Source organism: Petaurus breviceps, unplaced genomic scaffold (assembly GCF_028583685.1).
Source record: "Petaurus breviceps papuanus isolate PSGF00001 unplaced genomic scaffold, PetGlider_PUasm1.0 688, whole genome shotgun sequence".
NCBI lineage: Eukaryota > Metazoa > Chordata > Mammalia > Diprotodontia > Petauridae > Petaurus > Petaurus breviceps.
The window spans coordinates 646,749-661,332 of record NW_027186457.1 but is presented as its reverse complement, the minus strand read 5'-3'; the positions used below and the strand labels follow the sequence as shown (position 1 = coordinate 661,332).

At 45.5% G+C, this 14,584-nt stretch overlaps 1 protein-coding gene across 1 annotated transcript in view; it reads right to left on the bottom strand.

The window, feature by feature from the left end:
• Nucleotides 1–14,584, bottom strand: part of SPEG (striated muscle enriched protein kinase) — an 80,590-nt gene that overhangs the window by 19,485 nt on the left and 46,521 nt on the right. Inside the window, exons 13-26 of the mRNA XM_069104498.1 lie at nt 14,312–14,535; nt 10,778–10,897; nt 8,520–8,624; nt 7,541–7,747; nt 5,443–5,566; nt 5,121–5,296; nt 3,571–3,683; nt 3,075–3,243; nt 2,426–2,522; nt 2,042–2,242; nt 1,751–1,808; nt 790–867; nt 470–648; nt 287–313 (exon numbers count right to left, since the gene is read on the bottom strand). Of these exons, the coding sequence (XP_068960599.1) occupies nt 287–313; nt 470–648; nt 790–867; nt 1,751–1,808; nt 2,042–2,242; nt 2,426–2,522; nt 3,075–3,243; nt 3,571–3,683; nt 5,121–5,296; nt 5,443–5,566; nt 7,541–7,747; nt 8,520–8,624; nt 10,778–10,897; nt 14,312–14,535 (1,878 nt within the window). The remainder of the gene's footprint in view (nt 1–286; nt 314–469; nt 649–789; nt 868–1,750; nt 1,809–2,041; nt 2,243–2,425; nt 2,523–3,074; nt 3,244–3,570; nt 3,684–5,120; nt 5,297–5,442; nt 5,567–7,540; nt 7,748–8,519; nt 8,625–10,777; nt 10,898–14,311; nt 14,536–14,584) is intronic.

Below are 14,584 nucleotides of genomic sequence, written 5' to 3'. Positions count from 1 at the left end.
GGAGAAGGATGTTAATGGGAGTGGGCCAGGGGGAGGGGAGGATCCTAGGGGAGAAGCAGAGGAAGCTGGGAGCGGGCAGGAGACAATTTGGGGAGGAATGCAATCATCAGGGTTATAGGCAAAGGGCAGGGCCCAAGAACCGTGAAGACCCAGGGGTCAAAACCATCACATCTCTTTCTCATCCCCATGGGGTCTCCCCTCCCTTGCCCTCCCCACATTAGGCTGCTGCTGAAGGCAGAGAGAAGAGAAAGCATAGGAGGGACTCAGCCATCAGAGGGGTCTTTACCAGAGGAATGCAACAACACCCACGGGCCTGTGGAAAAGAAAGGATGGTGTTATCAGCAGAAACCCCGGTGTAGCCGATACCTCTCCTTCCCAATTAACTTCTTGGTGTTATTGCCTTCTTTGGTATCCCCAGCTCTGGGCACACAATCACCTAACCCTGCCCTCCCTCTCGCTTCATGCTTACCAGACATCGGTGACTCTGGACACAGGTGTCTGGTTGACAATCTCAGGCCCCACAAATTCAGGGGTGCCATACTGGCAGTACTGGGGCTCCTCTGGCGTCAGTTCCTGGGCATTGCCAAAGTCACAGATTCGCACTTGTTCCGTACCCCCGGCCCCATCCCACACCAGCAGGTTCTCCGGCTACAAGGGACAGGAGAGGAGGAGATGGTTGTTTGTAGGCGCCCTGGTCAACCTGGCTCTCTTGGGGTTAGACCACCATTGCCTGGCTCCCCATCAGCCCAGTCAGCTGCCAGTCTCCTCTTCCCTTTGCCCTCTTCTTACCTTGATGTCCAGGTGCAGCACACGACTCTGGTGAAGGTAAGCGAGCCCCTCCAACACTTGCCTCACATAGGCCCGGATCTGGAGAGACAGTGGGGCCCAGAGCCCACAGGGGAAGTGGGGCATACCCAGAACTGTTATCCAGGTAGAATGGCTCCAGAGTGGAAAAAAGACAAGCTTGGCAGCATAAGCTAAGTAGGGCTCAGCTGTGATGTAAGAACAAGCCCGGGAGAGGGGAGGCAGGCATGGGGAAGAAGGGCATTGAGGAAGAACAATCAATCAGTTAATAAGCATTTATTCACCACCTACTGTGTGCCAGGTACCAGGCTAAGCACAGGACATACAAACACAAGCAGAAAAAAAAAAGACAGTCCTTGACCTCAGGGAGCATACATTCTAACGAGTGGGGAAATTGTTTAAAAAGGAACTGAAAAACAGCAGAAATTGTTGACATGGGATACCTCTGCTAAGGAAAGCTGATATTGAGAGTAGATTCTGGGGCAAATTTCAATGGGGAAAATGGGGTGGGGGGGGAGAAGAGGAGAGACCTTTGAGACCCTGCATGAGAGAAACTGGGCTCTCTAGAGAATGAATTTTGAGGGTTTGGTTTTTTGATATTAATCTGTTTTAATGGACTTAAAATTCTGCTATGGATTTTCGGTGAAGTTGTTTCCGTTTAAAAATTACTCATTTAAAAAACTAATTACTAGATAGTACTGTTTGCAAAGCCTGGAGCTGTTCCCAATGCACCAGGGATTAACTGGACTGAGGGGTTCCTCAGGGTGGTGTCTGTTCCTGCGGAGGGCACTTCTCCCTGTCCTGCCCCTCCCACCTCTACCACCACCACCACCACCATGGACAGAACTATCTTCCCAGAGTCAGGTCCTAACCAATCTAGCCATTGCAAAGGTTTAGGCAGGAGGAAGACAGCCCATACCCAACTCCACCCACCCCCTGCCCTCACCTCAGACTCACACACAGTTGGTTTCCTGGCCATTCGTTCTAACAGCTCTTCTGTGCAGCTGAATCCAGGGTCAAGGAGAAAAAAAGGCCTGGATTGACCCTCATCAGTCCCCTGGGCTTCCCCCTGCCCACAACCTCACAGGAGAAAGCCAGCCATAGTGTGTCTCCCCAAAATGCCCCCTCTCCTGTGACAACATGTGCTTCCCACCAGTCCCCGGCTTTAGCGTAAAGTAAAGTACAGCTTTAGCGGCAGACAGTGACCATGCCTCCCCACAGCCCGTCCCCTGGGTACAGTTCAGTGACAATAACAAGTCCCCGTCGCCTCTCGAAGGCTTCATGAAAGTAGATGACACAGTCATGCTGGAGCCTGGCCAATAGCCCGGCCTCCCGACGTGCAGATGCCTTTGGTTTGGCCTGGCTTGGGATGAACTTGGCAGCAAACTCGAGGCCAGAACTCCGCTCCACCACCCGACGAAGGTAGGAGAAGGCACCTCTGAGACACAGATGGGCCAGGGGGAGGGGTTAGGGTTTGTTCCCCAACCCTGAGACCTCTGTTCTCTCCTCTTCTCCCTTTAACCCTCACCCCACCCCCAGACCAAAGCTACTAGCCCAGGGGTGCAGACATTCAGCCTCTCAAAGAGACCCAGATGTCAAGAACAGGACCGCACTGCCCTACCTGCCAATCTCCTGATGGATATCATAAAAGTCACTAAGCCTCCGGCCCCGAAGCTCTTCATCTTCCCCTACCCCTTCAATCTCCATGGATGTCTGAGCTGGAAGAAAGATAAGGCTGATGGATAGAAGGCTGGGGGGTAGAAAGCAGGGATGGAATGAAGATAGGGAAAAAGAACAAAGGCGGGGGGAACAATCGATAAAGGTAAAGGTGGTCCAGAAAGTGGAAGATTGGGTGGAGAAAAGGGGCTGAGTGTTTGGGGGCAGTAGCCAGGGATTAGGACACTGGGGTCTAGAGAAGAATAGCTAAGATCGAGTCCTAGATTTGGAGTCAGGAAGGCCTGACTTAAACTAGTGCCTCAGTTAGTTATTAATTTTACGTGACACTGTACAAATCACTTAACCTCTCAGCCTCAGTTTCCTCATCTGTAAAAAAAAAAAAATGAATGGCCTCTAAGATCTCCCCTAGCTGTAAAACTGTGAAACTATAATACAAAAACTGGGCACATGGAATGTTGGGCCACAGGGATTTCTGTGTGGACCAAGTATTCTGGGAAAAGGGAGGTATGAAAGGTAGGGTCCCAAGGGAGAAAGGGGTAGTAGGTAACCTCTTCACCCTAACCCAAATGCAAGAACACTACCAGCCCAGTCACCTGTTCGAATGGCAAGCTCAGCTTTGCAAGATACTTCCCCTGCTAGGTTGCGGGCTGTGCAGGTATAGACACCACCATCTTGGGGTCCCGTGCTCAACACGACCAAGGAGCACTCACTCTCTTCATACACAAAGGTCACGTGGCTGCTCTCTTCCAACAGGGTCTCCTCCTGTAGAGCAGGAGATCACCTCCACCCCCGGGTCCCAATCACACCCAAGGCCCCACATCTCTCCTGTGCCCCCTACAATCCTGATGCCCCACAGGGATTTTAATTTCCTCCCCCAGTTGACATTACCCCCTTCAGAAGGCCAGCTCCATCCAGAGGACTCATGTCTTGCAGCCTTCTCAGAATAAGAAAATTCATGCTCTACATAATCCCCCAGGGACCCTCCCCCAGCATTGCTTCTCTTCTCTGAACTCAATCTTTCTTCCCTCAATCCTCCTTTAGAACCAGCCCCCCAACTGGGGCTACCCACTCCCTTCATTCCGCACTCACCTTGTACCACATAATGTCTGGCAGTGGCTTCCCTTCCACCACTACAGCAAAACGGGCCGTTTCTCCAGATCCCACCTCCACATCCTCCATGATGGACTCAAACCGTGGTGCCTCTGAAACATAAGGGAGTTGAAGTGGAGGGTCTGAAGGAGTGACCCTTTGGTTACGGGAAATTGTACTTATTTATTTCAAACCCTCTGAGGGGGTCATTTCACTCCTCAGCTCAAAACTTTCAGTGGCTCACCATCACCTATAAAAACAGGTATTCAAGGCCCTCTACAATCTGGTGCTGCCTTACTTCTCCAGATTTAGGTCATTTAATTAATTCTGCTGTGCACACCCCATGCCTCACAAAACTGGCCTTCTGTTAGCCCCCAAACTTACCCTGTGCTTTATTTTTTTAATCTTTTTTATTTTAAACTTGAATACATAAAAAAAGAAACATTAAAAACTTAAATATTAAAACTTACATATAAAATAAGAAAGGAAAAAAACAAGTCCTGTGCACAGCAGGACATGAGAGAGGATTAAAAATATATAGCAATCAATTTTCATTTCAAGAAAGCCTATATATTAAACACTCCATGTTGTGTTAAAAGCTGTCCGTCTTTTCTTTGCTTCTTTGTAGGTTTTCTTTTGTTCTCTGCTGTACATTTTTTTACTTTGTTTTTTTTTCCCCCTTCCTCCCCACTTCTTCCCAGGCTACAATTAAGTATGGATATATTTATATATAGGTAGAGATACCCTGTGCTTTATTAACTCCACACTTTTGTTCACATGGTTCTTTATGCCTGGAATGCTTTCCTCCTCTTCACCTGTTGAATTGCTTCGTAATCCAAATCGAATTTCACTTCCTCCAGGAAGCTTTCCTTGCCCCCTATTTTGGTTGGCCATGACCTTTTTCCTCAAAGCTCCACCTATCACATTTGATTGTACCTTTTATTGTATGATTCCCTTCTCATGGATTATTTTGTGTTCCATTTGCCAATTTTCATCATGTCCTCCTTCTGAGTTCTAAGAAGACAAGTACTCTCAAGCTTAATCTCCCCAAAGTCTAGCACCAGGCTCCATGTGTAGTGGGCACTTAATATAAATAGATATCTGTTGGACTTAATTGACCTGAATTGAGTCAGTCTGGCTAGAGCCTTGCAAATGTGATGGACTCATTAGTGGCTCGAAGCAGTGACCCCAGAAGCTGGTAGGAGGGACCAAAAAGAGCCCTAGTTTTGAAGAGGAGAAGTCAGAGGTTGGTCTTGGGCACAGCTGGATAGAAGACATGCAGGGATATGGAATGTGAGTCAAGACAAATATAAACTAGCTGTGAGTGGTTGGTGCTGATTAGTCGGGCAGCTTGTACCAACCTGATGAGGGGTATATGAGGATAAGATTTCTGTGTGCTATAAGGTTATGCTTTGGAAGTTTCTTTTATTTGGTTTGTTGAATAGAATTGAATCGACTTCTCTCCCTTAAATGCTAGCAACATCCCTTTGAAAAAGGCAGTTGTGGCTCAGAAGAGTGCTGGTGCGAGCCCTGGCCCCACCCCGGCCCACCTGCTAGTTCCAGGGTGATGGAGCAAGCCTGGGTGCCGTGCCGATTTCGTGCTGTGCAGCTGAGGGGCCCCACGTCTCGACGATTCACATGGCAAATGCGCAGACAGTACTGATTATCATCTGGTTGGCTCAGTTCATACATTCCTGCACGTGCCTCCAGCAGTGCTCCTCGACAGCTGGAAGGGGAGAGAGAAGAGAGGAATGATCGCCCTCCACTCGGGGCTGGGTGCATCACAGCCTAGATGAAGCAGGTGTGGGGAGCACAGACTGGGAGGGTTGAGACCACTGTATGGGGCCAGGACCACAAGAAAGAGCAGCGCACCTCCTCCAGACGACCTGGGCTTCCACGTGGTTGAAGGTGACGGTGACGCTGACCGGCTGCCCCTCTACCACATACACCACATCTGGCTTGTCCAGCACGACAGGGGCTTCTTCCAGAGCAGGGCCTAAAGAGCGAGGAGAATAGATGGAGTGAGGAGGTGGAAAGACACATGAATCCATCCAGAGCTACAGAAGCAGAGAAAAGCTCTACCACAGAAACACAGAAAGCTAAGAGCTGGAAGGGATCTGAGAACTCATCTGATTCAATGACTAAGGATCTCAGAGGAAAGGATGGGACCTGAACAGAGGCCCCCCAGCCCCCTGTCTAGTGTGTTATCTCTCTGCCTTCCACACTGGCTCTGATACTGCCTACCCTCTTCAACCCAGTCTATAACGTAACACTCTTGTAAAGAAAGACCCCTTTGCTTGTTGGTACAAATGGTATGTGTCTGTGCCTGTCCGGTATTGCCTGTGGGTGTTGTGAACTGGTAAGTATTTCCCTGGTGGAAGGCAATGGAACTCAGCCAAAGTAGGTAAAGCCTTGCAGATATGGCCACTGGGAGGACTAGCCCTGGAGATTGATGAGAGGAGACCCAGGAGGGGTGCTAGCCTTGAGAGGCAGAAGGAACCTGCAACTGGAACTGGATCAGAGACACAAGGTAATGGGATGTTTTGCTAATGCAAAATGGTGGGATTGCAGGAGAGGTGGATAGGAGGTAGTACATGGAAGAAGGGGGGTAGCTAGTCAGCCATGAAGCTTGTGCCAGCCTTTATAGCCAGATTAGGGCTCTCTTATTATTAATAATAACAATCATTTATATGGCACTTTACAGTTTATAAAGCACTTTCCTCCCAATTAGGTAATACAAAGATTAGGTTCATTTTATGGATGGGGAAATTGAGGGTCAGAGAAGTTCAGGGTCTTGCCCAAGCTAACAAAACCAGAAGGTAAAGTTGAGGCTGAGCTTCTGAGTACAGCCTCTGTTGTATGTACTGCAGGACAAGAGTTCTTAACTTTTTCTGGATCATGGACCTTTTGGATAGTGTGGCAAAACCTCTGGACCCCTTCTCAGAATCATTTATTTTTTTTAATTAATTAAAATTATATAAATTAAATATAAAATTAAATTTTTTATTTATATATAACATGTAAATATATAACTATAATAATATAAATATATGATATATAAATATATAGCAAATATATTTATATATTATATATTTTATATCTAAATAATTAAAATATATAATATTAAAATTAAAAATATATAAAATCAAATAAAATTTATTTAAAATTAATTTTTAAGAATCATGCTTTTAAGTGCATAAAACAATATTTTACAAAGAGGATTACAAAGAAAATCAATTGTGTTGAAATGCAATTATAAAAAAAAATTTAAGTTCAGGGACCCTGGGTTTGGAAGCCCTGATTTAGGATGAGATTCCCAAGTTCAATAGCTCTGCAATGCTATATCATACCAATGTTTTATTTAACCTTTTCTCCTTTGAATTCTGGTGAAGCTTTTTCTGTGAAAGACTCAATTCTGCCTCTCAAGGCTAGCACCCCTCCTGGGTCTCCTCTCATCAATTTCCAAGGCTAGTCCTCCCAGTGGTCATATCTGCAAAGCTCTACCTCCTTTGACTGAGTCATAGTTCCACTGACTTCCACCAGGGAAATACTTACCAGTTTACAACACCCAAAGGTAATACCTGATGGGCATATGCACAGATATTCTCAGATGAGCTAATAGGGAAGGAAATGTGTTATTTCTACCCTTAGGCCAAGAGAATCTAGGAGAAACAAGACCTAGGCAGGTGCTAGGGCAGCAGGAGACATAGGACACAGCAAGATGAGTAGGCACTGCCAAGTAGAAATCATGTAAGGCATCATAGATCTTTGGTAGGGTGAAGAAAGTTCATCTCTTTTCCTCCCTGGATTCCTGGTTTATCACAACCCCCTGCCCAGTCCTATCTTGCCATATCGGGATTTCTTTCAGTCCCCATCTAGGACCACTTTGGTTCTAACCACTGCTCCTGGGCCATTCGCATTCACCAGGGAGTAACAGCATCCCAAGACCACCATCTAGTAGGCCACCTACCCCGTTCCAAGAGCTGCACAGGTTCAGAGGCTGGGGAAGGCTTGCTGCTGCTTTTGACCGTGGTGCTGAGGACTCGGAAGATGTGTTGTGCCCCCTTGCGCAGCCCCATGGCTGCCCAGCTTGGCTCCCGGAGGCCCGTGGCCAGAGCTGTCCACTGGCCTGAACCGACCACTTGGTGTTGAACTGTGTAGGTCAGAGTGTCTGGATCTGTAAGCAGGTAGGAGAAACTTCTTTGTAGGAAGGTTTTCCTGCTCCCACTCTAGTCCCCAACACTCTCAGACTAGGACCTTGGGCTTTCCTTCCCTGTTGCTTTCCTGGGGAAAAGAGGGACTCCTGTTATACCAGGCTTAGAGAATAGCAGTAGTGAGGAGGTAGGTCAGGGACTCAGTTACTAGAAATCCAGGGTAGAAGGAATCATAGTATGTCTTAGGATCATAATGTCATAATTTTAGAGCTGGAAGGGATATGAGAGGTTATCTGGACCAAGTCCCTCATTTAACAAATAAGAAAACTAAAGTCCAGATGGGTTAAGTGACTTGCCTAAGGTCACACAGCTAATAAAAGCCAGGATCTGAAACCAGGTCTTCTGATTCCTAATACAATTCCACTTTCATTACATCATGTTGCATCATGGGAGTACAGTCAAAAATGGCTCTCCAAGCAGAAAAACTTTCTGCATCCCCAGACCAAGGGCCAGTTGGATGCAGTGAAATATCTGTTTCTTAAGCCTTAACTCCCAGTGATGGCTCACCACTGATGTGGGGAGGGGAGGGAGGGACTAGGGAATGGAGGAAGGGCTGCAATCTCACCAACCTGAAGCTTCCTCCCTGTTCTCCTTTCCAACAGCCTTTCTCCCCTCTGTTCTCACTCCATTTAGAAAGCTTTACTCAACACCTGTGGCTCTCCTTAAACCTCTGTGCTTCCCATAGCAAAATATGGCCACCCAGATTCCTGGCATCCCTCTGCAACCCTGACTCACCAATGGCCATGTCGACACTTCTGGGAGGGTTCCATTTGAGCATAACCATTCTGCCCGTCACAGTCACCACCTGCGGGGGCCCATCAGGAGGACCAGGCACTAAATCTGAAAATCATAACAAGAAGCAATTCCAGTGAGGTGGGAGTCGACCCCATATCTCTCTGGAAGGAATTGCAGTGTCACAGGGGCTATTTTAGGACCCATAAGCAAATCCTTATCACCATACCACCACCACCATCATCATCGTCAAACATCCTACCTTAGTAGACAGTCTTTGTGAATTTCTGTGGCTAAAAACTTTATCACACAACTTCCTGTAGTCTGACTTCTTTTTTAAATGTGTAAATTTAATTTTTTTTAATTGACAAAAAAAAAATCTATTTTTTCTCCCTCCCACCCCATCCTCATAGAGAAAAGAAAAAAGAAAACCTTTGGAACAAATATGCACAAATTCCCACATTGGCCATGCCCCAGAATGTATGTCTCATTCTGCACCCTTGTCTGTCACCTCTGTATCAGGAGCTGGGTAACACGCTTCATCATTGGTGCTCTGGATTCATGGTTGGTGACGCACTGATCAGAGCTCTGAAGTCTTTCAAAGTTGTTTGTCTGTTCCATGTTATTGCTATTATAGAAATTATTTTTCTGGCCCTGTTCATTTCACTCTGCATAATTTCCCCAAGGCCTGGCTACTTTCTGTCACCAACTTGGTGATGAGCATTGCCAAATTGAGCTACTAAACTGGTCCTCTGAGCAGAGTGAATCTAGGGAACTTTCTCTACAAATACATGCCCCTTCTTGGCAACTTAAGTCTTAAAGAGGTGCACAAATAGAAACCAGGGCCACTAAACTGTGCACAAGGATCCCTGCAGGCTGTATATGGATTTAGTTTTAAAATGTGATGTTATATGTTTTACATGATTGCACATGTATAACTTATATCAGATTGCTTACTGTTTCAGGGAAGGGACAGGGGAGAGAAGGAGGGAGAGAATTTAGTACTCAAAAATTTTAAAATACAAATATTGAAAATTGTTTTTAGGTGTAATTGGGGGAAATAAATATTCAAAAAAAGGAAAAATTAAAAAGTAATATTATTTATGTTTTTCTATATTTTTATTTCTTTTATTAAATATTTCCCAATTACATTTTAATCTGGCTCGGGTCACACTTAGGAAAGATTATGGGTCACATGTGGTCTCTGGGGCATGCCTAGCCTAGAGAAATAACAGGTTAAGTAATTTTCCCATGCTTGCATGGTATCAGAGGCAAGATTTGAACCCAAGTTTTCTAACTCTAGATCAACTTAACTTAGAGACATGCCCAACTCGCCGCCCCCACCCCCCGCCCCCAAGCAGTGTATGGATAGATTTCAGGAGGTCCATAAATTTGGATAAAAACTAAAACACATCTTTTTTTCAATGGTCTCTAACTAAAATTACCATTTCCTTCTATTATGAATTTTTAAAAACCTATGATTCTGATAAGGAGTCTAGAACTTTCATCAGCTTGCCAAAGAGGTCCACCACACAAATAAAGGTCAAGAATCCCTGTCTATTATATGAACTGATGGTAAGTGAAATGAACAGAACCAGAAAAACATTGTATACAGTATCAACAACACTGTGTGAGGATCAACTATGATTGACTTAGCTCTTCTCAGCAATTCAATGGTCCAAGACAATTCCAAAATATTCATGATGGAAGACGCTATCCACACCCAGAGAAAGAACTGATAGACTCTGAATGCAGATCGAAGCAGACTATTTTCACTTTCTTTTGTGTGTGTGTGTGTGTGTGTGTTTTTTTCCCTTTTGCTCTGTTTTTTCTTTCACAACATGACTAACATGGAAATATATTTTATATGATTGTACATACATAACCTATATCAAATTGCTTACCATCTTAGGGAAGAGAGAGGGAGGGAGAAACTTTGGAATTCAAAATTTTATGAAAAAAATGGAGGTAATTGGAAAAAATAAAATACTATTTAAAAGAAAACCTGTCTAGTTCAGGGAAAGCCAAACTAGGCCACATTATGTGAGCTACATAAGCACCTACCTATCGATTATTTGATTCTGGGTTGGAAATGCCATTAGAGTTCTTCCCCCCATCCCCCAACCCTTCTAAAAATAAAAGGAATACCACAGAAAACTTCTAGACAAATGTCCAATGGCCTTCTAGGGGCAGTTCTTTTTGACCCAGGGATTCTCAGATCTCAAGCTGGGAAGGGACCATCAGAAGATAGCAGTCCTCACCTGTGACATAGAGGTGGGCATAACAGGCAGCCTTGCCCAGCTTGTTAGCGATGACACTCTTGTAGACACCAGCATGCTGTGGCCCCACCATTGGGAACACCAGTCGATGCACATCCCTGTCTGGGGAGGGAAAGGAGCACAAAAACAAACACAAGGTGGGAGCTAGGGAGACTCTTCAAAGGCTGAGGTTCCCATAGCTCAGTCGAGACCTTGAAACCTAGCAACAGTCAGGCTTGGGGAGGCCCCAGAGATGGGGGTTATGTACTCACTGGCATCCTCCATATCCCTTCTGCTGGTACCCACCCAAGAGAAAGAGGAAGGATGGAAAGAACAGAAGAATGGTTGTCTTGGGTCAGACCCCTGGTCTAGCCAGCCCAACACTGATTTCCTAGTCTACATCTCTAGCTTTGATTTTTAAGGCTCATATGATTTGTAACTAGAATGCACCTTAGAGATTATCTAATCAAACTACCTTATTTTACAGATAAGGAAGGAGAAAGTTTCTCTTTCTCTCAAGAAAGAGAAGTGCTTTGCCCAAGGTCCCCAAAGTCACACAGGTTATCTACTAGCCTTCAGTCTCAAATCTCTGCTAAGAAACTTGGGTGTCCCTTAAATATGCCCAAAACTAAAATGATTGTTTTTCTCCATGCTCCACCCTCCCCCCCCCAAAAAAAAAACCATCCCCTCCGATTTCTCTATTTCTGTTAGTATATACCACCAGTTTCCCTGTCACCAAGTTTGGAGTCATCCTTGATTCTTCCCCCTTCACCAGTGAATCACTAAATCTCTTTGATTCCTCTTCTAAAATGTCTCTCACACTTTTTACTACATATTTTCATCACAGCCATGACCCTGGTTCAAACCCAGAGCCTCTCACATCTGAACTAAAATTGTCTAGAATTAAAGAACTGCAAAATGTCAGAACTGAAAGGACCTTGGAGATGATCTTATCCAACACTATCATTTTACAGATGAGAAAACTGAGACCCAGAGGGCTAAAGGGGCTTAGCCAAGAGTCCATGGCTAGCACCTCAGATAGCTGCCAAGTAGCACCCAAGTCTAGTGTTATCCCTGGTGCACCACACTGGTCCTAACTCTTCCCTGTGCTCTCAGTCTTTCTGTCCCCTGATCCAACCCACACCGTACTACCAGACCAATCTGACAACTTTTATAAAGATTACACAGCTCTGCAAACATGGCTCAGAGACTTACAATGACTCACAAATGTCTACAGGACAAAATCCAGACTTCAGACCTGGTACGCAAAGGCTCCCACAACTGAGCACCTCCCTAAGCTCCCACCACTCCCCTGCAGAAGACCTCTGCACCACTCCAACCTGTCAACTATCCTAGTTCTCAGAAAACAATTCCTGTCTGCATTTGCATCATTCTCGTGTGGTGACCTCTACCTTAGGGGAAAGCACTTCCTCCTCACATTGACATTCTCTTCTTCCTTCACCTCCTTAGTGAATGAAATCTTCTCTCACTGCCCCTAGCACTCAGTGATTTTTCCTCTCATAATCTTTGCTGTGTTGAGTCAGTTGTTTTCAGTTATGTCTGATTCTTCATGACTCCATTTGGGGTTTTCTTGGTAAAGATACTGGAGTGGTTTTGCCATTTCCTTCTCCAGCTCATTTTACAGATGAGGAAACTGAGGCAAACAGGGTTAAGTGACTTGCCCAGGGTTGCACAGCTAAGTTTCTGAGGCCAGATTTGAACTCCGGTCTTTCTGACTCCAGGTCTGGCAATCTACCCACTGCAAAGACACTATATTATTGCCTTATGTTGTTAGTTCACTTTTCATTGGTACGTGTCTTATCTCCCCAATTAGACTGGAAGCCCACCAGGGGCAGGTAGTACGTCTTAAATAGCTCCACCTTCCTGAAATAGAGGGTGAAGCCCTATTCATAGCAGATGCCCAATGTTTGTTGAGGAGGAGGAGGATTTTGTCTCTGATGATGCTACCAAGGGATGTTCTTTGGGAGAATAAAATCAACACGGCACCAGAAAGAACACTAGTCTTGGGGTCAGAGGATCTTGGTTCAAATCTTGGCTCTGCTATTTACAATCTGTAAGATTTTAGACAAGTCAATTTCCGTCTCTAAGCCCAAGTTTCCTCATTTATGAACCAAGGATGATAGACTTGTTGCCAATTATAACAGTCCTAATAGCGAGCATTTATAGAGAACATTAAGGTTTTCAAAACACTTTAAAAATGTTATCTCCTTTGATCCTCCCAAAACCCTGAGAGGCAGGTGATATTATTAGCCCCATTGTATAGATGAAGAAACTGAGGGGCAACTAGGTGGTGCAGTGAATAGAGCACTGGCCCTGGAGTAAGGAGTACCTGAGTTCAAATCCAGTCTCAGACACTTAACACTTACTAGCTGTGTGACCTTGGGCAAGTCACTTAACCCCAATTGCCCTGCCTTCCCCCCTCCAAAAAGACAAAAAAAAGAAACTGAGACAGAAAGTAGTGAAGTAACATGACTAATGTGAAAATATGTTTAACATGATTGCACATGTATAACCTATATCAGATTGCTTGCCATCTTGGGGAAGGAGGAAGGGAGAAAAAATTGGAACTCAAAATCTTATAAAAATGAATTTTTAACATGATATTTACATGTAATTGGGAAAAATAATAAAATGCTATTTACATTTTTAAAAGTGGTGAAGTGACTTGCCCAGGGTCACACAGCTAGTGTCTGAGACAGGATTTGAACTTGTCTCCCTGATACTATTCCCATGCTCTCTCAACTATGCCACCAAGATGCCACCTTAGACATTCCTTAAGTTTCTCTCCAGGTTGAAATCCTATGATTATCTTCCTTGACTTAGTCTCAAAGGTCAAGATTAACAATCCCAACATTCCTTTTTACCCTTGATAACCATCCTGCCACAGCTTTAAATATGACCACTGAATTTATCTAACCTTGAAACCCCACAATTTACAGATGGAAGAGGGAGATACTGTCTCTACTAGAAAGTCTCTCTTCCCTATTATCCCCTTGCCTCTCCTAAAAGTCCACAGCTAGGCACAGAGACAGAAATTCAGGCCCAGAGTCACAGACAAGGTCAGGAGGCATGTATACAGATCAGCAGTCAACAGAGGGAAAGGAGTGAGTGTCGTGCCCTGTCTATGGTGGCATGAGGCAGCAGTATCAGAGATGGGATGGCAGAAGAAGAGTGGGTCCTAGGGTTGTGGAACCACTAGAAAAGGAGAGCCAAGATGTAGCTTCCAAGGGAGACTCTGGGGGGGTCCATGTTCATTCTTCATGCTCTCCAGTTTTCTAAGGACCTTTTCTCTCTACCCTGCTGGGTAGAGTCTTTGACTCTGGCCAGGCAAAGGGTCTGGCTGAAGCGTGCAAACAGGACAGGAAGGCTTACAGAAGTTAGAGTAGGAAGAAAGATGGGCCCAGGTAGCCAGGGACCTGAAGTGACACCCATCCCTCCTCCATCTGCTCCCCTCACACTTCCTAACTCCCACCCAAGGAGCCTTACTGCCTCCTCAGCTGGATGCCAGATACCTACACTGTGTCATTCGACGATCATCTGAGCTCTGGATGCGCTGACCATTGTGGAACCAACTGATGGTGGGGTAGGGCAATCCAGTGACCTGGCACTCCAGTACTGCCTCCTTGGCCAGCCCCACCTCCAGGTCCATCAATGGCCTGAGGAAATCGGGCATGGACAGCCGTTCCAGCTCCCCCTGCTCAGGCTCCTCAGGGATCGAAGGCATCTTCTCCAACTTGGAGCTATAAGCAATGGTGCAAATGCTCAAGGAAACTGAAGGGCCTCATCCTG